Here is a 19,111-nt window from a genome sequence, read left to right as displayed (position 1 = left end):
CCTTCCTTCCCTCCCTCTCTGCCAGGTCTTCCAAGTGCCCAGTGGCCACCCCCAACCCACACACACCCCAATACAGACACGCGCGCGCACACACACACACACACACACACACGCACACACACAGACGCAGCCCGGCCACCCCGTCCGGCCCTCCTCCCCCCACCCCGCGGGAGCCCGGGGCTCAGCAGTGACAGGGGAGGGTGGGGTGGGGGCTAGGGGAGGGAACCCAGAGGCTGAGGCTTGGGATGTGGGGAGTACGGAAGGGGGAGGGAGGGGAGAGAAAGAAAGAGAGAAAGAAAGAAAAGAAAGAGAGAGAGAGAGAGAGAGAGAAAGAGAGCGGGAGCGCGAGAGGGGCTGGAGGGACCCCGCGGGGCGGCTAGACGCCCCTCGGATTTCAGCGTGGCTTCCAGCCACCGTGGACATTTGGCTCACGTTTGGGAAGTGAGAGTGGAGTTGGGGGGGGGTCGGCGGGGACGGATGCGGGCGCGTGTGCGGGGTGCGCGTGGGGTGTGGGTGTGTGTGTCGGGGGGTGTGCGCGCGCGGGGGGGTGTGCGTGGGTGTGTGAAGCTCACAACTCACGTCGCAAGCCGCTGGGGGCCAGCGCAGAAGACTTGAGGGCTGAAGAGTCCAGGCCAGGCCGGGCCGGGCGCGGAAGGCGACAAGGCGCTCTCTTTCGCCCTTGGCCCTGAGCTGCGGGGTGCAGGGGGCGGGCGGCCGGGCGGAAGGCGGAGGCGGCTGGGAGGCGGCGGCCGCCGGGCCGGCCCGAACGACGGCGGCCGCACCGACGGGACGCTGCACTGCCTGGCCCGCCGGCTCGCCGGCCGGCCTGGCCGCCTGGCCGCCGGGAGGGGGCGGGCCCGCGCCGCGCCCCGCCCCCGCCCCGCCCCCGGCCGGGCCCCGCCCCGGGCCGCCTCCTTTCGCACCCGGCAGCGGGCGGCCTTAACTACATCTGGGTGGAGGCGAGAGAGCGCCACTCGCGGAGCCAGCCCGGGAGCTGCGAGCAGCGCTCCTCGCCCTCTCTCGCCCTCTCTCGCCCTCCGTCTCCGCTCCGCGGTCCCGCCCCGTCCCGCGGCCCGCCGCGGCCCCGTCTGGCTGGGCCCCGCGCCGGGCCGCCCCCGCCGCCGCCGCCGCCGCCGCCGCCCGAGGCCAGAGGTTCACCATGGTGAAAATCTCCTTCAACACGCCCTTCGTGCAGAAGCCGGGCCCCAAGAAGGACGTCGAGGCCCTGGTGGCCGAGAGGGTAAGGCCCGGGCCGGAAAGGGGCCCTTGGCGAAGGACAAAATGGAGCCTTCCTCCCCGGGCCGCCGCCTGGCCGCCGCTCGGCCGCTCGTGCCCCCCGGCTCCGGGGCGCGGGCACTTGGAGCTCCGGGAGGGCTGGGGGGGGGCGCAGAGCAGACCGGGCCGGCCCCGGGGAGATCGGAGGGTGTGAGGGAGGGCTGCAGGGCTGCAGTGGCGTGGCCCCGCGGAGGCCGGGAGCCCCGGGAGCTGCTCGGCCCCGGCCCCTAAGGCCTGATGGAAGAGTGCGGGGGGGGGGGGGGGCTCACAGAGGAGCGGCTCTCGGCCCTCCAGTCGGGGAGCTCTGAGAGTTCAAAGTTGGGCTCGCGACTGTTCCTGGCCCCGCGGGGGGCCCTGCCTGTGTGTCCCGGTGGCGTTCCGAAACGAAAACACTCTCCTTCCGCAAAGAGGAACTTCCCTTCCCCCTCCCCTCCCCCTCCCCTCCTCCTTACCCCCCACCAAATAGCCATCCTTCAGGCAGATCTAAAAACAGGTCCCATTCTCAGCTTTCCTGTTGCACTCACTAGCTAGCCGGAGCCAGAGCATTTCCCCCAAGCTTCAGATCTGCTCCAGGCACTCGGTTTGGCCTGGAAACCTTGAAAAGCCCCCCCCCTCCCCCGATTGCCTTGCTTTTTGCTCCCTCCCCCCTTATTTCTCGCTCACATTAGTTGACTTGAGTGGGTGTTCTCTTACGAGACTTGTATTCACAGGTCCTGGGAAAGTCTAATTCCAGATTCAGCCACCTAGGCTAGGGAACTCAGCTGCCTTTGGCTGAGGGACCCGGAGGTCCTGGCAAGTCTTGAGATGCTCCGTAGAATTCCCACCTGCAACCAGCCCCTAGACCTCAGTGAAACCAACTACCACGATTCTCCTCCTGAAAACATTCTAAGCCATTTTCAAACATCTTCCTGCAGCCTTTGGGGTTGGCGTTTTTTTTTTTTTATTTTAATTCCAGCTCCAACACAGAAATGTCACCAAATTGACCATTTGCGTGAAACTTGGCCAGAATTTGGGGAGGCCTAATGGTTAAATATAGCCACCCCAGTAATCCTCTTAAATTTTTCCTAGCCAGGGAAAGCTCTGACTGGATTAGCTGAATCTCCAAGTTCTCCTAGTCCTGCAGGAGAATAATGAGCAACAAACAGAAGTAACCCTTTGCACAATGAGTTGTTTCTATATCAGGTGCACAATAATCTCCCAAGGGATCCTGACCTGGCCACTTTGGGAGACTGACTTCATATCTGGCAACATCCATATAGTGATGTATTCAACCTCCCAGAAGCTTTACAATACAGCTATTATAGAACAGTCCCGAGGTTGGGACTTGTAAAAACTACTCAGAGATAAATTAGCAGCCAGTCAGCCCGGAACCCAAGAAATTGAAATGTGGGCAAAAATAAGTATTCCTAGACTAATGATTGCAGAAACCCAGGGAGGAACTGAGAAAACCCTGAAGACCTAGACTATGGTTAGTAATAAAATGCGAACTGTTGCAAAGAGAACTGAAAGTGAAGGGAAGCATTGTTTTCTTTTTCATCAGTTTCAATAGCAATAAAGGAAGGTTCTCTTGAGGCTTTCTGGTTTCCCGACTTACTATGTGACCTTAGACAAGTCACTTCTTTTCCCTGGCCCTCAGAGAACTCATCTATAAAGTCATCCTTTTCTATAAAATGATGTAAGGGTTAGAAACCTGGATTTCTTGTGATTCTAAAGCAAAACTCATACTCTGCACTGTTTGGTGTATCAGGACTTATATACTTGAGGTTTTATTTTAAGTGTAACTCTATCAGTTGGACAAATAATCACTCAAGATACCAGGGTCTATTAAATTTCTTTTAGCTGAGAACACTAAAAAAATTCCCAATTGCTGGGTCTTTTTGACAAACAAAAACATTGATCCGAGACTTCTCTCTCCTCAGCTCTGTCACCCCTTTAATCCCTCAGATTTACTTTCATAATGTTATCAAGGTAGGTAATTTTCACAGGGTGTTAGATTGTAATGGCAAGAACCTAAATGAAAGAAATCTTTCTATTGACTTTATTAGCCTGAATGATTGACCCAGTGATCAGCAGTAGCTCCATTTGGCCTTAAATCATGTTCCTGTGGCCATTTTGTGACATAGAAAACAAGCAACAAGGGCCTCCTGGTCCTGTACCCTGCAAAGTTGCTCAGTTAATCAGTTACTTAGTTGCTATGGACCTTTGAGAGTCCCAATTCCTAAGAAAATGATTGATTTCATTAAATTATTAAGTCACTTATACAATTAGCTTTGTACCTGGCCATCTTAAATATTCAGATTGGGGGGAAAAAAAGACAGCTCTGCCAGGCTTGAAAAGCCTTTCTCATCCTTGTGGTCAGCAGAAAAGCCTAGCAGTCACATGTCCATGGTAACTTCTGTGACTGAAAATTCTTGAGATTCTAAGAAATATATAAAGTTATTTTCAAACAAAAAAAATCCCCTGTGATCGCAAGGAGAGGGAGAAGGACAAAACTTTTTAAAAAAAAATCATCAGTATGATAAACTCACATTGTTTTCCTTTTTTAAGGATTTCAGATCTGTGAGAATCCCTTCCTAGGTAAATATCCCCAAGGATACCCCCCTGGTTAATCTGGGGGATCTATCTCCAATATTTCAGATCTCTGAAGAGATCTCTAGCCATCACATGTTTTCTTTAGAGAATTGTTTCTTAAAAACACCCAAGAGTTAAGAAACAACATTAGAAGGAAAGTCAACAAATAGACCAAAGCATGAGTAGTCTCTTCTGAGAACTCAGACAAGTTGATTTTCCATTAAGCTAAAAAAGAGATTCACTTCATCCAACCATCATTAAATAGCTATTATTGGACTAGACTAGACTAAGTCTCCTGTCTCTCCCCCTCATTCCTTCCTCCCCCCACCCTCCCAAGAAAGGTAAGACAGACCTTAACTCTCAAGGAATCTGTTTTATCAGGGTGGAAAAACACTATAGAAGCAGCATAGTTTCTACAAGTATCATGGAATCAGAGCTGTAGCAGGATTGGAAGGAATTTCAGAGGCTGTCTAATCCAGTTACCTCATTTTATAAATGAGGAACTGAAACCCAGAGAAGCTAAGTGACAAATGGCACAAGGCTAATTTCTGGAGTTGAATTTGAACTCAGAGCTTCCTGACTGCAGGTTTAACATGTTATCCACAACATATTGCTGCCAGCTCAGACAATCAGTACCTATTGGGGGGAACCTTAGAGCAAGACAGTTATCAGATTGTAAAATGAGGGGATTAGACTAGGTGGCCCCTAAGTTTCCAAATCCAATGTGATGTAATAGAACAGTTAAATGGTTCTTATACATTCAGAGTACCAGGCTCAGATATACTACAGCAGCTAATACTGAAGGGACCAGTGAATAGGATTCTAATGAATCTCAATCATCTTTCAAAGATACCATTGATCTGGAGAAGGGAAAATGGCCCGATTTTCAATACGAAGAAAAGCATAGAGCCTATGCAGTCCAGAAACTTGACTTTGATTCTTGGCAAAATTTTAGAATACATTAATGAGATAGTTAATTTGTCACCATCTAGAACATGTACAAAAGGAAGCTGCAAACACTAAAGGCCAGCATGAGACTATAAATCATGCCAGACTAAGCCCATTTCTTTTTTTTTTTTTTTTTTTTGATATGGTTGTTAAGACCGGATCACAGAACTGCTGGGGGGGAGGGGTGTTGATGTTTGTGTGGTGTGTTATAGTGTGTTTCTATATATATGTCTGTGTGTTCTGGTATGTTGTGTGTGTGTTTATAGGTACATCTAGATTTATCTTATATATATAGTTATATACACATCTACATATATCTACATACATATATACATGTAAATGTATCTGGATCTTACATAGATTTGACTTGATTTTTTGTTTACGTTATCCAAATCCTCGACAGTTTTTCTTGGTGTTTTTCAGGACAAAGTATAGAAGTAGAGACTAGATAACAATGAAGTGCATTCATAATTGATTGGAGGAATTAAATTGGTTTGGCTTGTCATCACAAGACAGAACTAGTAATAGGGGAACATTGGAGACAGGCAGATTGAAGTTTGACTGAGGAAGAATTTCCTCATAATTTGAATTATTATACAATGAAATAACCTGCCTTGAGTAGTTGTTGGCTTCCCATTCCTTGACATTTTCACGAAAAGACCAGATGACCTCTTGTTGATGATTTTGTAAGGAGAAATCTTGAGTCTGATATAGAAGGATGGGACCAGATGGCCTTTGAGGTTCTAGATATGTTTAAGAAGGTAAATAACAAAGGATTTCAGTAGCTAGCTGGTATGATTCATTGCCAAACGGACTACGTGGACAGTAATTGCTCTAGGAATTCAGAGAAGAGAGAGTCCTTTAAAGGGTTGGGGGTAGGCAGGGAAGGAGTTGAGATCTGCATAGGTAGATGAAAAAAGAGACACAAGGAGTGTTTTAGGGTCAATGAATTTCTCCTGTTTGGGTTCATACCAGCAAAGTATATTGGGCAAGATTGAAAGAAGGTTCTTAAATCCTAGCTTAAAAAACAAATGAAGGGGCAGCTAGGTGGCGTAGTGGGTAAAGCACCGGCCCTGGAGTCAGGAGTACCTGGGTTCAAATCCGGTCTCAGACACTTAATAATTACCTAGCTGTGTGGCCTTGGGCAAGCCACTTAACTCTGTTTGCCTTGCAAAGATATAAAAAAAAAAGACAAAACAAAACAAACAAAAAAACAAATGAAGCTTTTAAACAGGAAAATAGAACAGAAAAGAGAATTGGCCTTTGGAATCAGGAGACCTGGGTTCAGGTTCCAATTCTTGTCATTCATTAGCTGTGGGATTTGGGGCAAGGCATTATCTGGGCCTCAGGTACCTTCCTTCTATAAGAGAAGGCTAAATTGGATGCAGAGAACTATTCTGTGATCCTGTGACGGATGAGAGGACTTAAGAGATAATCTTGGGGGGGGGGGGGTGAGGTTAGAAAGCCTTGGAAAGAAAAGAAGCTTGGAACAGAAGGATGGTACAGCTTGATACTTTGGGGCAACAAGATGTTGCGTAGAAACCCTGAAGTCAATAATGGCTTGTGTCACACTGGCCTGCTCACTCAACCCCTTTTATTTTCAAAGAAGTACTCCAGTTGCAAAGGGCTGTAAGAAAAAGAAACTTGCTCCTTTTGTTTGAAGAACCCAAAATACTTTGCAGATACTGAAGTGAAAGAACCTCCTTACTTCTCTGCAAAGAGGGTGGTGGCCAGGATTAGCCTGAGTTTCCTGAACCCCATAGGCAGCTTCTTTTACAAATTTAAATGTGTCTGAAGGCTTAAATCCTAAGCAGACTTAGGGGTACGATGATATAAGAGAAGGTGATAATAAGGTACTTTGGAATTGGAAAAGGTAGAAAGATCTCTGTGCTTGGAGTGCTCCCACATTTCTTTCATGGCAATGAACTTGTGAATAACAAGAAATAGCTCGAGAAGCAGCATTGGTTGGAGAACGGCTAGGAACATCAATAACATCTAACTCAATACAAAAGTTTCTGCTGTCAGCTTTGCTGGCCGCATCTGTCTTTCCTCATAAAACGGTTTACACAGGCTTGGGGGTAGATTTTATGAAGTGTGCAATATGGCAGCAACACCATGAATGCAATCGACTCTTTCCTCTTCTCCAAAAGACTCTTAAACGGGTGCTTTCCTGAATGATTTTTTCCCCCATCACTTATTTGGAGACTTGTGAAATTCTATGATTTTTTTTAATTAACTAGGCAATTTGTAGATGGTTAAATATGGCGGTTCCAGGGCTTTATGTCTTGATAATATATCTACATTTTGCAAAGCTTTAAGCAAAATAGTTTAAAAGATGGGTTTCCTTAACAGGTTGATCACACTCTGAGGTAACTTAATATAAACTTGATATCATTTAGAATAAAAGCTAAGTCTTCTGCATTGAAGCATCTAAGTTTATTTTATTCTTTTATTTTCCCAGGAGTTAGAAATTCTGACTCATGACAGTTCATCTGGAAGATGCTTGTTGACCCTCCTGGGTCTTGCCTTCATTCTAACTGGCGTTATTGTTGGTGGAGCTTGCATCTATAAGTACTTCATGCCCCGGGTGAGGTTATTTTAGTTTTTAGTTTTTTATTTTAGTTATTTTAGCTGGTTTAAAGTTGTTATTTATTATATATTATGTTGTAATTTTATATGTCTATACGTATTATATACATATATGTGTATTATAAAATGTTGGTTTTCATTTTTATACCACTTAATTGAATAACACCTAAAAAGCAAAACTTCCATATAGCTTTAAAAGGAGCAACTAGTGATTTTGCCATATTCCAAAGGTTCATTATAACATTATAACATAATTATGAAAATAATGCCAGCATTCAGACTGACTACCATAAAATTCATTTGTGCCAAACATTAAGAGACCCAAGAGGAAACAACATATTGAATTGATAGGAATTATTAAATTATTAAATGTTGGGATTTTTGTTTGTTTTTTGCTTTCTATTTTTTAGCATAGAGTATTCCGTGGAGAAATGTGCTACTTCGAAAATGATGATAATGGTTTGGATGGCGAAACAGAGCCATATTTTCTCCCTGTTTCTGAAGAAGCTGACATTCGGGAAGATGAAAACATAGCAATCATTGATGTACCTGTTCCAAAATTCTCTGATAGTGACCCAGCTGCTATTGTCCATGACTTTGATAGAGTAAGTTGATTTTACCTTCTTCCCTTGATAATCATTTACATCTTTTCCCCAAGTTTATACAGTAGTTTGTTTCTCACTGCACCTAAAATGTTCTTTTGCAGCAGATTGTGAACTCAGAATTAAATTGCACTAGAAACTTTTGGCTTCCATTTGTTAGGTACCTTAGCCTAAGACCTTTCATGAAAACCTCTAGATAGCTCCTGTATTCTCTCATGTGACACATCAATGACAAAGCTATTCCTCCTGAAAGGAAGGGATATCAGATTTTTTTTAAGTTTTACATCTGGAAAGCCAGATGAGAATTCTAACAGAAACCAAGGATGGAGACACACACTGGTTTTAATCCGCTTTCAAGATCTCTGCCATAACTGGAGAAAGATTCACAACAATGTGTTAGAGTTCAAATAAGGGAAAATTATTTGAAGGCTGATGTTGGTTTAGGTTTTGATCAAGACCTAAAGGAAGTACCAAATTTAGCTTGGCGCAGAGTAGGAGATACTACAAGCATAGAGAATTATGCAAGCAAAAAAAATGCATTTTATGAATAAGGGATGCTGTATGTAATTGAGTTTGTTAAGCAAGAAGGTCCAGATCTGATAGGAAGACACAGGGTAGGATGAGGTAGTTAATGGAACACCTTGAATCCAGACAAGTCTGAACCTGAACCACTATAGGCCTTTAAGCAAAGAGAATGACCTGAAAGTAACATTGGAAGATTAAACTGATAAGAATTTATCAGAAGAATTTACTAGATGACTTGGAGGGGAGGAGAGACTGGAAATAAAAAGGCTAGTTAGGAAGTCAACTTTGATTTCTTTTTTTTTTTTTTTTTAAGAGCCTAGCTCATTGGTGTGGGTGCTTCTCCATTGACGCACATCTTAGCTCCTCCATTCCTTACACGTGGCAAAGATCTTTTGGTTTCTGTGACCAAAACAATACTCCTCACCTGGTGGCCAAACTTTGCTTATTAATGGGCCTTTCTGAACTTATTGATTCTTGGCTGATTGTTGGGTCTCTTCCTGGAAACCTTTTCTTCTTGATAGAAACTGCCAGACCCTGCATTTTGCTAGCATAGCCTTAAAAAACCCAGGAGCTGCTTCCTGTTCCAATGAATCATCAGAGTAGTTTTTTTGATAGGGGAGTCAGGAAGCACTACCACAGGTGGGAGGTGATGAAGACTCCACATTGGAGGGTTTTTAAAAAAAAAAATCAGAGAAAAGGTTTCATGGGGAAATTGACAGTAATTAATGATAATAAGATGGAGGGGGGATTAGAAAGAAAAGGAAGGAGTCAGAGAGATGCTTCCAGGTTTTGAGAATGTTGCCTCAGTGACCTGCAATTGTCCCTGACTCTTTGCTCCGAGGAAGAAAATGCTAGCTTGACAATTAAGAAATATACCCTCATGGTTTCACCAACAATTTGAATGTTTTATTTTAATCCCTCAGCTTACTTGACTTAGGCTGTAGCTGTTTAGTTTAAATAACAGAAATTTCATTGTCAGTACTCTGATGCATCATATTGATCTTGACTAACTTTTTCAATAGCTTCTGACTGCTTACCTAGACCTGCAACTGGGCAACTGCTATGTAATTCCTCTCAATACTTCCATTGTTATGCCTCCAAGAAATCTTATGGACCTCTTTGCCAAACTCTCGGTATGTACTTTTTGGATAGAAGTTTTGGTGTAAGTATAGTTTTAAATTGATTTGTCACCATTTTTATTTGGAAACGTGGTAAGAGATCATGAGAAAAATAGACTAGATTAGAGACATGATTTCTAATGTGGCCTCTTGAGATCATTTTAAACTTCTCTCTAAAATAGTAGTTTCCATTAGAATTTCATTGCATAAGTGAGTGACATGAAATCGGATCTTCACAGTTATAGAGTATCAGAGCTGGGAAGGACCTTCTTAGAAATCAATTCTCTAATTTTAAATATGAAGGGAAGTGAGAGCCCTAGAAAGTATCAACTGACTTGCCCAAGATCCTGTAGATAGTGGCAGAGCAGGTTACCTACGATTCAAGCTCTATTAGCTCTCCAGATGAGCATTCTTTGCGGTCAGCATTGGTTTCTGCTTGCTGCTTCCCTCGGCAGGCTAAAGCTCTGACCTTTGGCATCATCACAGCTGCTACCACCCCAACTTTCTCTTTTGCTCTCCGGTTCAACTCTCCTAAATTGTTCAATTCAAAACATATTTATATTATCAGAAATGGATAATGCTCCCTCCACGGATGCTCTCCAAGGGTATATTTTGGAAATTTTAGTACCTGTCTGAACACCACTTAAAATGCTTTCCCCACAGTGGTCAATCACTGTACTGAAAAGCCTCCTATTTTTTAGTAAAAAATTTCAAATGATGTGTCATCTAAGGTCTTGGATTATGAAATCTCTAGCATCAACCAATTCTATGAAGTCTTTGATTTTTGTGAATTCTTTCAACCCTAGAGTAATACAAAACTATAGTAGAAAGATGACTGTGTGCTCAAACTCCAAAAACCTGCATTCTGAAATCCCTTCTCTGCCACTCAGTAGCTTTGTGGTCTTGGGCAGTCATGGTCTCTCTGGGCTTCACTCTATTTAGTTGTAAAAATCAACTAATACTCCTTGCACCATCTACCCCATAGGGTCGTTTTGAGGATCAAATGACAGAATGTATAGAAAGCACTTGGTTAATAGCTTTTATTTTTAGAGTGTCTTTATGACTGCAGATTACACTTCGGTAAATTCATGAATTGGGTTTTCATTTAGCCTATTGCCAAAGCTAACTGTTTAAGGCCTGCTGCCTTGGTATTATTCCCTGGGGAATAAAAACATGCTTGAATTTCACAAGTTTTCTTACCAGGGAGCCAGACTCTGCATTTTTCTCATATGCTAACAGTTCTCATTTATACAGAAGGGCTTAAAAGACACTTGGCAATAGAAATGAATAGTTCATGAATTGGCTATATAATTATTGTTCTTGTAGTGTGGTCATAAGCTAAATAGAGACTAGTCCTCCTTTGTAAACAGACATTGCTTCAGTTGGGGAAGAAATCAGATGAGGCAGTAATAACTCTCAATAGACGCCACCAACTGTACCTTAGTTCTGGGCGGTTAAACTTAGGTGGTTATTAGAAGTAGCACAATTCAGGTATACTGATGGCATTTGGGTGTTTTGGTTTAAAAAAATCAGTTAATCGAACTTAAATGCTTTATGTTCCCAATCCTTTTCCTGTATTTGGTATGCTATAAAGTTCACACTAACTGTATTGTATGTTTTGCTGTACATGACCATTCTTAGAATACATGTGGTTGGTGGCCAATTGAAAAAGATTCCAGCCAGATCTTTCTAGTCACAACTATACCCAAAATTCTTATTGGGGGTGAGTTTTTCTTGACTTCATAAATAATAATGGCAACTCTAAAACCCTAAGGCTGTTTCTTCAAACCTTCAGAAACCAAAATAGTATATCCTCTGTTATTTAAAGATTTCATCAGATTTGCCTTTAATTCCAAGGCCTTTCCTATTATGTCTCTGGCTTCAAAGGTTGAAGCCAAAGCAAGCCATAGACTTTGCCCTTTCATAGCAGGTAACATTGCTATCTTTACTGGCTTGCCTTTTTGGTCGGAGTGAGGGTATGACCTAATCAGCCCATCTTTATTCAATCTGGTTAAAGCACATGTAAGAAATGGGACCTGGTTATTAGACCCTCGGGCTCTATTTCTCTTGATTCTACTTCTCTTGGATCTCTCATTTCTGGAGATTAAGACCAGTATCAGAAATCAGTGGCTTGACTAATCCCAGGAATAAATAAATATTGATGACTGCATCCTCAAAGTGTATATATATATATATATATACATACACATACATACATACAACTGGATAGCAGCTGACAAAAGAGAGTTGAAAATAAATCTGCAAAAACCACTGTGTGTTTTGAAAGACTGACAAGAGATCAATAGCAATCAAATAAGCATGCCGGGATCTACAGAAATCTGAAGTGAGGCTTTTTAGAGGAAAGAATTTATACCGGATCATAGACCTGTAGCAAATAAATATCACCAGGAGTAATAGGAAGAGCTGTCTCAAATCAGTTAGTGATATAGGCACTGAATTAAACAAGCACCTGATACATGCACACCAGGCTTGGGAGATTCCTTTGTAGATAGCAATCATAAAATAGTGTCCTCCTTAAAGAGTGAAGGATCAAAATATATATGACTCGAGGAGCCTACGTAATACTTAAGAATAATTGTAAAACATCAGAATTGGAAAGGACCTCTGAGATCATCTAAAGAGAGATCTTCCAGTGAGTGGCAGAGCTGGAATTCAAGCATAGATCTCCCAACTCCCAGGCCAGTATTCTTTCCATTGTATCAGCATGTCACAGAGGGGAGCATAATTCTGTCTCCAAAGCTACAAGATCTGGATTTAGGTGGTATTGCAGGAAGCAATAACACACTGTTCTGATCAGCTCTAAGCATACAGATCCTAGTACATAGTTTTTCATAATTATACCTAAGCTTGACCTACTAGTCTGAGTTTTTGGTATTTTGGGGTTTGTTATTTTGTTTTTTTGTTGGTTTTTTTTGCTTTTTTTATATCATGGAGAACATGCCCCTATTGAAGGTAGGATAAAAAAACCTCATTAATTTAGACAGCTTCCACTAATTTAGAATCTGCCCCCTTCTCTTGGGCTTAAGGTTACTTCCGCACTATCAGTAGTAATAAAAGGCTTCACTAAGCAAAGAAATGTTCTATCAGGGAGTAAGGCTAATCTACTTAAGAGAATAAAAGGACTTGTAAGGAAAGCTTTTAATTGTCCACTAGCAAAACATCCAGAGCACTACTTTGTGGTAGCAAAAAAACAAAAGCAAAACAAAAACCTAGAAACAAAGTAGGAACCCATAGTTTCAGAAATGCCAACACAAACTATTATATAAAGTGTAATGAAACAATGTGATGTAAAAAATATAAGACGATGTAAAGTAATGTAATATAAGAATGTAAGAAGAAACAATGAATGAGGAATTCAGAGAAACTTGGAAAGACTTGTATATGAACCGATGCAGAACCAGGAGGAGGATGTCCATAAGGAGACAATAATGTAAATGGCAACACTAAAAGGTAGCTGTACTTGATCTGACTACCATGACCCATCTCCACTCCAGAGGACTGATGAGGAGACAGACTTTTTGGATAGAGAGATTGTGAGCTATGGGTTTGTAACTTTGTGTACACTGGCAGATGCAGTGACTGTATCTGTTGGTTTTGCTTAACTTTGTCTTTGTTACAAGAGATGGGGGAGGGGGAAGCTGGTAGCAGTGCAGAAAGGGAGATATGAAATATATCCGGAAATGACTGTGATGTAAAAAAAAAGAGAAGTCATTATAAACAATAGGTTGTGTCCCTGATATTTTGTTCATAAGTCTATTTGGAAACCTCAACACAGTTTCTCCATAGGAACAGGGTTCTAAATGGCTGTCATCTACCCAGGTCAGTTCACAATACTTTAATTAAGCCATAGTGTATCTAGATTCACCGGTTCGAAAGCTACCATTCTAAGTTAAAACTTTGGATGGCAGGAATACATTCCCCATCTCCTTTAACCCTGATGTCCACCCTCTTTCAAAATACAGTATAAATATTCTCTTCTCTCTTTCCATACGTGCCATGAACTTTCTCTTGTATTTCCACTGCCAATCTGACAAGATGCAAACCTTGGCTCCTTAACCTAATCCTACATGGACCCAAGGGATGCATGCTCCCCCCCCCCACCAATCAGATCATCTGTGGTGACAGTCATTACCAAACTGACTGACTCATGTCTAGCACCAGCTACTATTGCAAGTTAAACAGTTCCTCAACCCAAGTTTTTTGTGTCCATACAAGATAAGAAAGTACCCTCAGGTAGTATGAACTAGAAATGGGACTCTGGACTCATCCCATTGTTCATCCATTGGCCTTGGCTAAATTTAAATTATGTTCATGAGTCAGAGGCTACCTGTATTAATATTTTGCCATGGAAAGTGTGGTAGCTATTTGGAATCCCCCAAAGAGCGGTGATCCTATTTAATCAAGGTAGCCATATTATCCAAGGATTTTCAAAATGTAGTTACATTGAATGGCATGATTCAATTCACGTTTTAGATATGATCTAATTTCTATTAATAAAGTCCTGGTGTAATTAAAAGAGTTTTATGTAATAATGCTTTACTCTGTATTCACCTTATGAATCAATTTCCATTACGGACAAAGTGTGAATGATGGTACCTTTAGGAATTCATCATTTTGAGTTTGTTTGTTTTCTTCTCTTAGACTGGATCTTACCTCCCTCAGACTTACTTGGTTCGTGAAGAGTTGGTGGCAGCAGAAGAAATAGAGGATGTTTCTGATCTCGGCATTTTTATTTATCAGATTTGTGGAGGGAAGAAAACTTTCAGACTGCAACGCCGGGAGCCAATAACTGGTAGGTTTCCTGTGACATAGCCCTCTTTTTGCTGCCATTCACATTTTGTCAATTTAACCAAAATTTTTTTTCTCCATTCACATTTGGGCTCTGCATGTCACAGCAATTTTCCTATAGTTCTATAAAGAAGTTACGGTGACTCAATTGAAACTAGTCACCACTGTAGTCTACTTAAGGGCTCAGAAAGTGAAAGCATTGCCACCACATCAATAGCGGCTCTTCCCCTCCCTCCAAATCATTGGGTTTCCTATTTATGGGAAATACTTTTTTTGAGTGTGGTTTGGGCTTTTCGGTTTGTTTTATTTTTAAATAGTTCCACGGCAGTGCAGTTTCATGGGCCATTCAGTTGGCATGAAAAAATAAGGACTCAGTTTCCAGTGGTGGTGAAGACTACAGAGCATTCTGTGGGAATATAGGGTGGGTGGTCGGTCTTTGAGCAGTCACTAGCAACTTGAAGTCAAGAAACTCTTGTGTTTAGGAAAATGGAGGGGAGGAGGAGAAGGAGGAAGCTGCTGCTACATTGCTGATATTTGTGGCTTATGCCAGAATTTCACCAGAGGCATTTAACAGTTTAATTAATTATTGCTTTTTTGAATCTGTATACAGTTTTAACTAAAAAGGGGGCTTTATGTAATTTCAAAGTGTAGTAGAAATTTTATCATACATTGTAGCTATTTAGTGAAGTCATATTTTAACATTTATTCTCCCCCCCCCCCAAAAAAAAATTAAGAATTTCTGCTTAAATAGCAAGGAATATAACTTCATTCTTAGACACAACCCTAAACACAGTCTCCTTTTTGGAGATTTGATCAGTGATCTTTTCCCTATTGAAGAGATTTTGATTTTGATTTTGAATTCAGACCCTGAATTATAGGTTTTCTGCCCCTTTTCTCTCTCCATTTGTTAAAATCATACTCATCTTTCAAATCTTCTGTTAACCTCCATAACCCAAAATCATCTTTTTTTCCCCTTCTCTAGTATCTTTTAGTATGTCTGTATTGTTTCATAATTCATTTATAGTTAATTCCTTCCTTGAGGGCAAAACTTTAACTTTCCTTATATCTTGAATCACAGAATCTGAGTTGTAAGAGACGGGCCATCTCACGTAACCTGTATCTGAACAGAATTCACCTCTTCAACATCCCCAAAACAAATAACCCATCCAGTATTTGCATGAAGAACCTAAATTAGAAAGGAATTCCCTACCTCCAAAGGCATCTTGTTCCACTTGGGGATAACTTTGATTCAGCTGAACTCTTCCCCCCTTGCACCTTCTGCTAGTTCAGTTCTCTGGGGCCAAGCAGTACAAATATAATCCTGTTTCATAGTCATTGGAGATAGCTATCATGTTGTCCATCCATCTTTCCCCTGTCTCTTCTAGGTGGCTTTTTTGACTGCTGTGTCAACACTGTTGATATATGTTGTTAAGTTGCAGTCCAAGTAAAACCCTTAAAAATTTCACATGTCTAGTCACATCTTGTATGTATTACACTTCCTAGACTGATTTTTTTTTAACACAAGAATAAGACTCTACGTTCTTCTCTTCTCTTCTCTGTTCTATACTGTCTAAATGCTGACTGTCATCTAACATTAGCTAGACCAGTTTTTTCCCCCATCTTAATGATTTTTTAAAGCGTTATTTGTATCTTCAGATAATAATTGATTAAAAATGTTAAACTGTATGGAGCCAAAGGCAATTCCCTAGAGCACTCTCCTAGAGACCTCTCCCTCCAAGGTGGCATCATCTCATTAATGACTGCTTTTTACTGAATTTGACTACCATAGAGCTGTAGCTGAAATCCAGGCACAGTTAACTCTAGGATTCTTTAAATCAGTCTATTCATGATGAAGTTATTTATGCTAGCTCTTCGTGATCACTATGTTTCTAAATCATCCTTTTAATTATTTTTTCTAGAATTTTCCCAGGAATTGACATTGAATTCACTGGCCTACAGTGAATCCTATACCTTTTTTTTTTGAAAATGGAGACATTGTCCCTTGAGTCCTGAAGCACAAAAATGAAATTCTTCATATTGGATGATTGAATGACTTTGTTAGTAAATGGGCTGACCCTTCCTCATGGGAAGAGAGATGCTAAGAGGATGAGTGCAATACCCCTCATTTGTTTTTGATGCTTAATCGTGTAACACATATTGAAAATGGCTTGATTTCTAGTTAGGGCTTTAACTGAAACTTTATCAAGTTGGCCAACTAATGTTTCAGTTTAGTTCTGTACTTAAGTGTGCTGAAAAGTACCATCAAAGGAGCACCACAGAAGAGTTTTCATTCTTCCCAGCAAAGTTAGTGTGATGTTTTGGGGTTTTTTTTTCCCCTTGGGTTTTGGAGAGGGACAGCTGTGATACATCTCAGAGAATGAATTAGATGAATTCACTGAAATTGTCCCAGATCACAATTGGTTTTATGTCTATGAGGTTTGGTTTAAATGTTTACAATCAGAATTTTTAGAGCTGGAAGGACCTTGGAGATCTAAAGAAAGGTCATGTGATATATTGAAAAGAACACGAGTCAGGAGAATTGGGTGCTATTCCTGTCTGTGTTTCGTGACTTTGGGCAAGTTATTTCACATTGTTTTTAAATTGAGTGGGTTGGACCAAGGTCCCTTTCAGCTCAGTTTCTGTGATTTAACACAGATTAAGTGGCAAAGACTTGGATCTTGCTTCCAGCTTTATAACAGATTTTTGGAATTTATATTGACTTACTCTGGTGAATTCTCTTTCTAGAGAAAACGAATCTATGTATTTCCTAATTAAATGTTCAACTTTGTTTCTTTCCCCATAGGCTTCCAAAAGCGTTCTGCCGAACGATGCCTGAAGATCAGACATTTTCCCAACGAATTTGTTGTTGAGACAAGAATTTGTCGGCAGTGAAAGCATTCACAGAATCAGAAGTGGGGCTTTACAATGTGACTTCAAAATTAAATTGTGCTGTGATATTCAAAAGCCTTATTTGTTATGCTTTTTTTGTGTGTCTTGCTTATATTTTAAAAAAAGATACCCCACTTCAAGTTCTCGCTATACTTAGTATAATTAGCATCCGTAGTTTGAAATTAACATAGAAAATAAGCAAACTTAATCATTGACTAACATAGGCTGTAGCTTTTTCTAGTAACCGCATAGATCCATTTTCGCTAGTGTGTCTTGGTAAGAATAAGCTCTGATCTTTTTCTTCAGAAAATTCAAACCAGAATAAAGTTATGTTGTTTGGTTTGCCCATGCTATATAATCCTCAGAGTGCTTCTTCTGGCTTTTAATTAAAAATGTTAAGTACAGATAAGATTTTGTCAGACATGTCAAACTACCTAAGGTGTTCCACACCTTTAATGGGGGGGGGGGGTTCCCATGTTGTGCAATTTATCATACTTTGCCATTGTCTGTATTTGGTAACTTCCCTGAATTCTCCAGAAATTAAATCTTTTATCTGTCAAGTGTTCTTCAGCTCACCGGTTATGTTCACTTACAGATACTTTGAAGAAGTTTTATCTAGTCTTAATTGCTTACGTGATTTGGAATAACAACTTCATTCCAGGAAGGCCCAGTATGAACATGATTGTACTCATAAAGTTCCAACTCTTCTGGCCTATATGTAAACTTTTTAGATCAGCAGAATTTCTTATAAGCAAGTCATTCTCACTGCAGGCTGTTTTTAATAAACTGATTCTTCTTCACTGAGATCTGTAGCATAAATCCAGCAAAGCATTGTATGTGTGCTATACACTGTAAAGGCATTTATATGGGGACAATAAATGTTTCTCCAAAAGAAGTGTTAACTTTTATTTCATCACAGATGCTTCATTGTGGGGGGTGGGGGTGGGCAAGAGACAATTCTGTATTTTGTATTGAACCAAGATGAGAATTCTAATCATTTGGTTTCATCTTTAATGGAATATTATCTCCCAAACCTTTTGCCTACTTCTCCTTCCTCGTGCCCCACCCCACGGGCTTTCCAATTCCAGACTCACCTCGAGTCTTCATTTGTTCTCCCTCTACAAATAGTCCATGGTCTGTGTGTTCTCTATCTTTAGAATAACTCCAGGCTTCAAGTCCTTCAACCTTTTTCTCCACATAAGGAAAATGTCTATGTAGCTACAGTAGGTCAATAAGACTAACTTTGCCAATTGAATCCCAGCCAAGGCAGCTGCTCTTGTAGGAGCCTCATGTGGGGTGAGCCTTGCTGGTCATTCGCCATAGGGTATAGACTTTCCTCTTAAGTTGGCCTCATACCCAGGTTGCTAATACTGTAATCTATTTTTGTTGTGCCTAAGATCAGGTTGCCTTTTTTACTGTTCTGACCCCCTCATAGTATCAATGTTCCTGTTTTGATAGAGATGCTTCCTTCTGATCCTTTCTAATTTCTTTGTATGGTTGCTCTGAGAACACTTATCCTTAAAAACAGTTTCTCATCGCTCATATTTGAACGTAAATCAGATGACTTTTGTCCCACTCGGAATGGCACCATCGTATCCTTTTATACCTGAGATGGAAAATTACTGTTTCCAACCTTTGTGTTAAATGATTTAAGTAGAATATATCTTTAGGAATAGAATTGAATGATTAACTTTACTACAAGATAGAAATCATTTGAATCAATGAGAAACTGGCAAAAACCAGGCAGGAAGTACTTATAGTAATCCCCTCATTGTACTTACAGAA

General features: G+C 41.2%; 1 protein-coding gene across 1 annotated transcript; it reads left to right on the top strand.

Annotated features, from left to right (window-relative positions):
• Window positions 1-1,126: 1,126 nt before the first annotated feature.
• ITM2A (integral membrane protein 2A) lies at window positions 1,127-18,221 on the top strand. The gene is made up of 6 exons (XM_074200156.1): window positions 1,127-1,240; window positions 7,256-7,381; window positions 7,794-7,988; window positions 9,533-9,643; window positions 14,291-14,441; window positions 17,241-18,221. The coding sequence occupies exons 1-6, from the start codon at window positions 1,160-1,162 to the stop codon at window positions 17,327-17,329; spliced, it is 753 nt and encodes a 250-aa protein (XP_074056257.1). The 5' UTR covers window positions 1,127-1,159; the 3' UTR covers window positions 17,330-18,221.
• The last annotated feature ends 890 nt before the right edge of the window (window positions 18,222-19,111 follow it).

Source organism: Macrotis lagotis, chromosome X (genome assembly GCF_037893015.1).
Source record: "Macrotis lagotis isolate mMagLag1 chromosome X, bilby.v1.9.chrom.fasta, whole genome shotgun sequence".
NCBI classification, from domain to species: domain Eukaryota; kingdom Metazoa; phylum Chordata; class Mammalia; order Peramelemorphia; family Peramelidae; genus Macrotis; species Macrotis lagotis.
The sequence above is the reverse complement of the archived record's forward strand: the minus strand, read 5'-3'. Positions and strand labels throughout refer to the sequence as shown.

What these genes read in the sequence shown, in the direction of transcription:
- ITM2A (XM_074200156.1), top strand. Translation starts at nt 1,160, where the DNA reads ATGGTGAAAATCTCCTTCAACACGCCCTTCGTGCAGAAGCCGGGCCCC. An exon ending in AGGCCCTGGTGGCCGAGAGG is followed by an intron (nt 1,241 to 7,255) that starts GTAAGGCCCGGG and finishes TTATTTTCCCAG; the next exon opens with GAGTTAGAAATTCTGACTCA. An exon ending in ACGCCGGGAGCCAATAACTG is followed by an intron (nt 14,442 to 17,240) that starts GTAGGTTTCCTG and finishes CTTTCCCCATAG; the next exon opens with GCTTCCAAAAGCGTTCTGCC.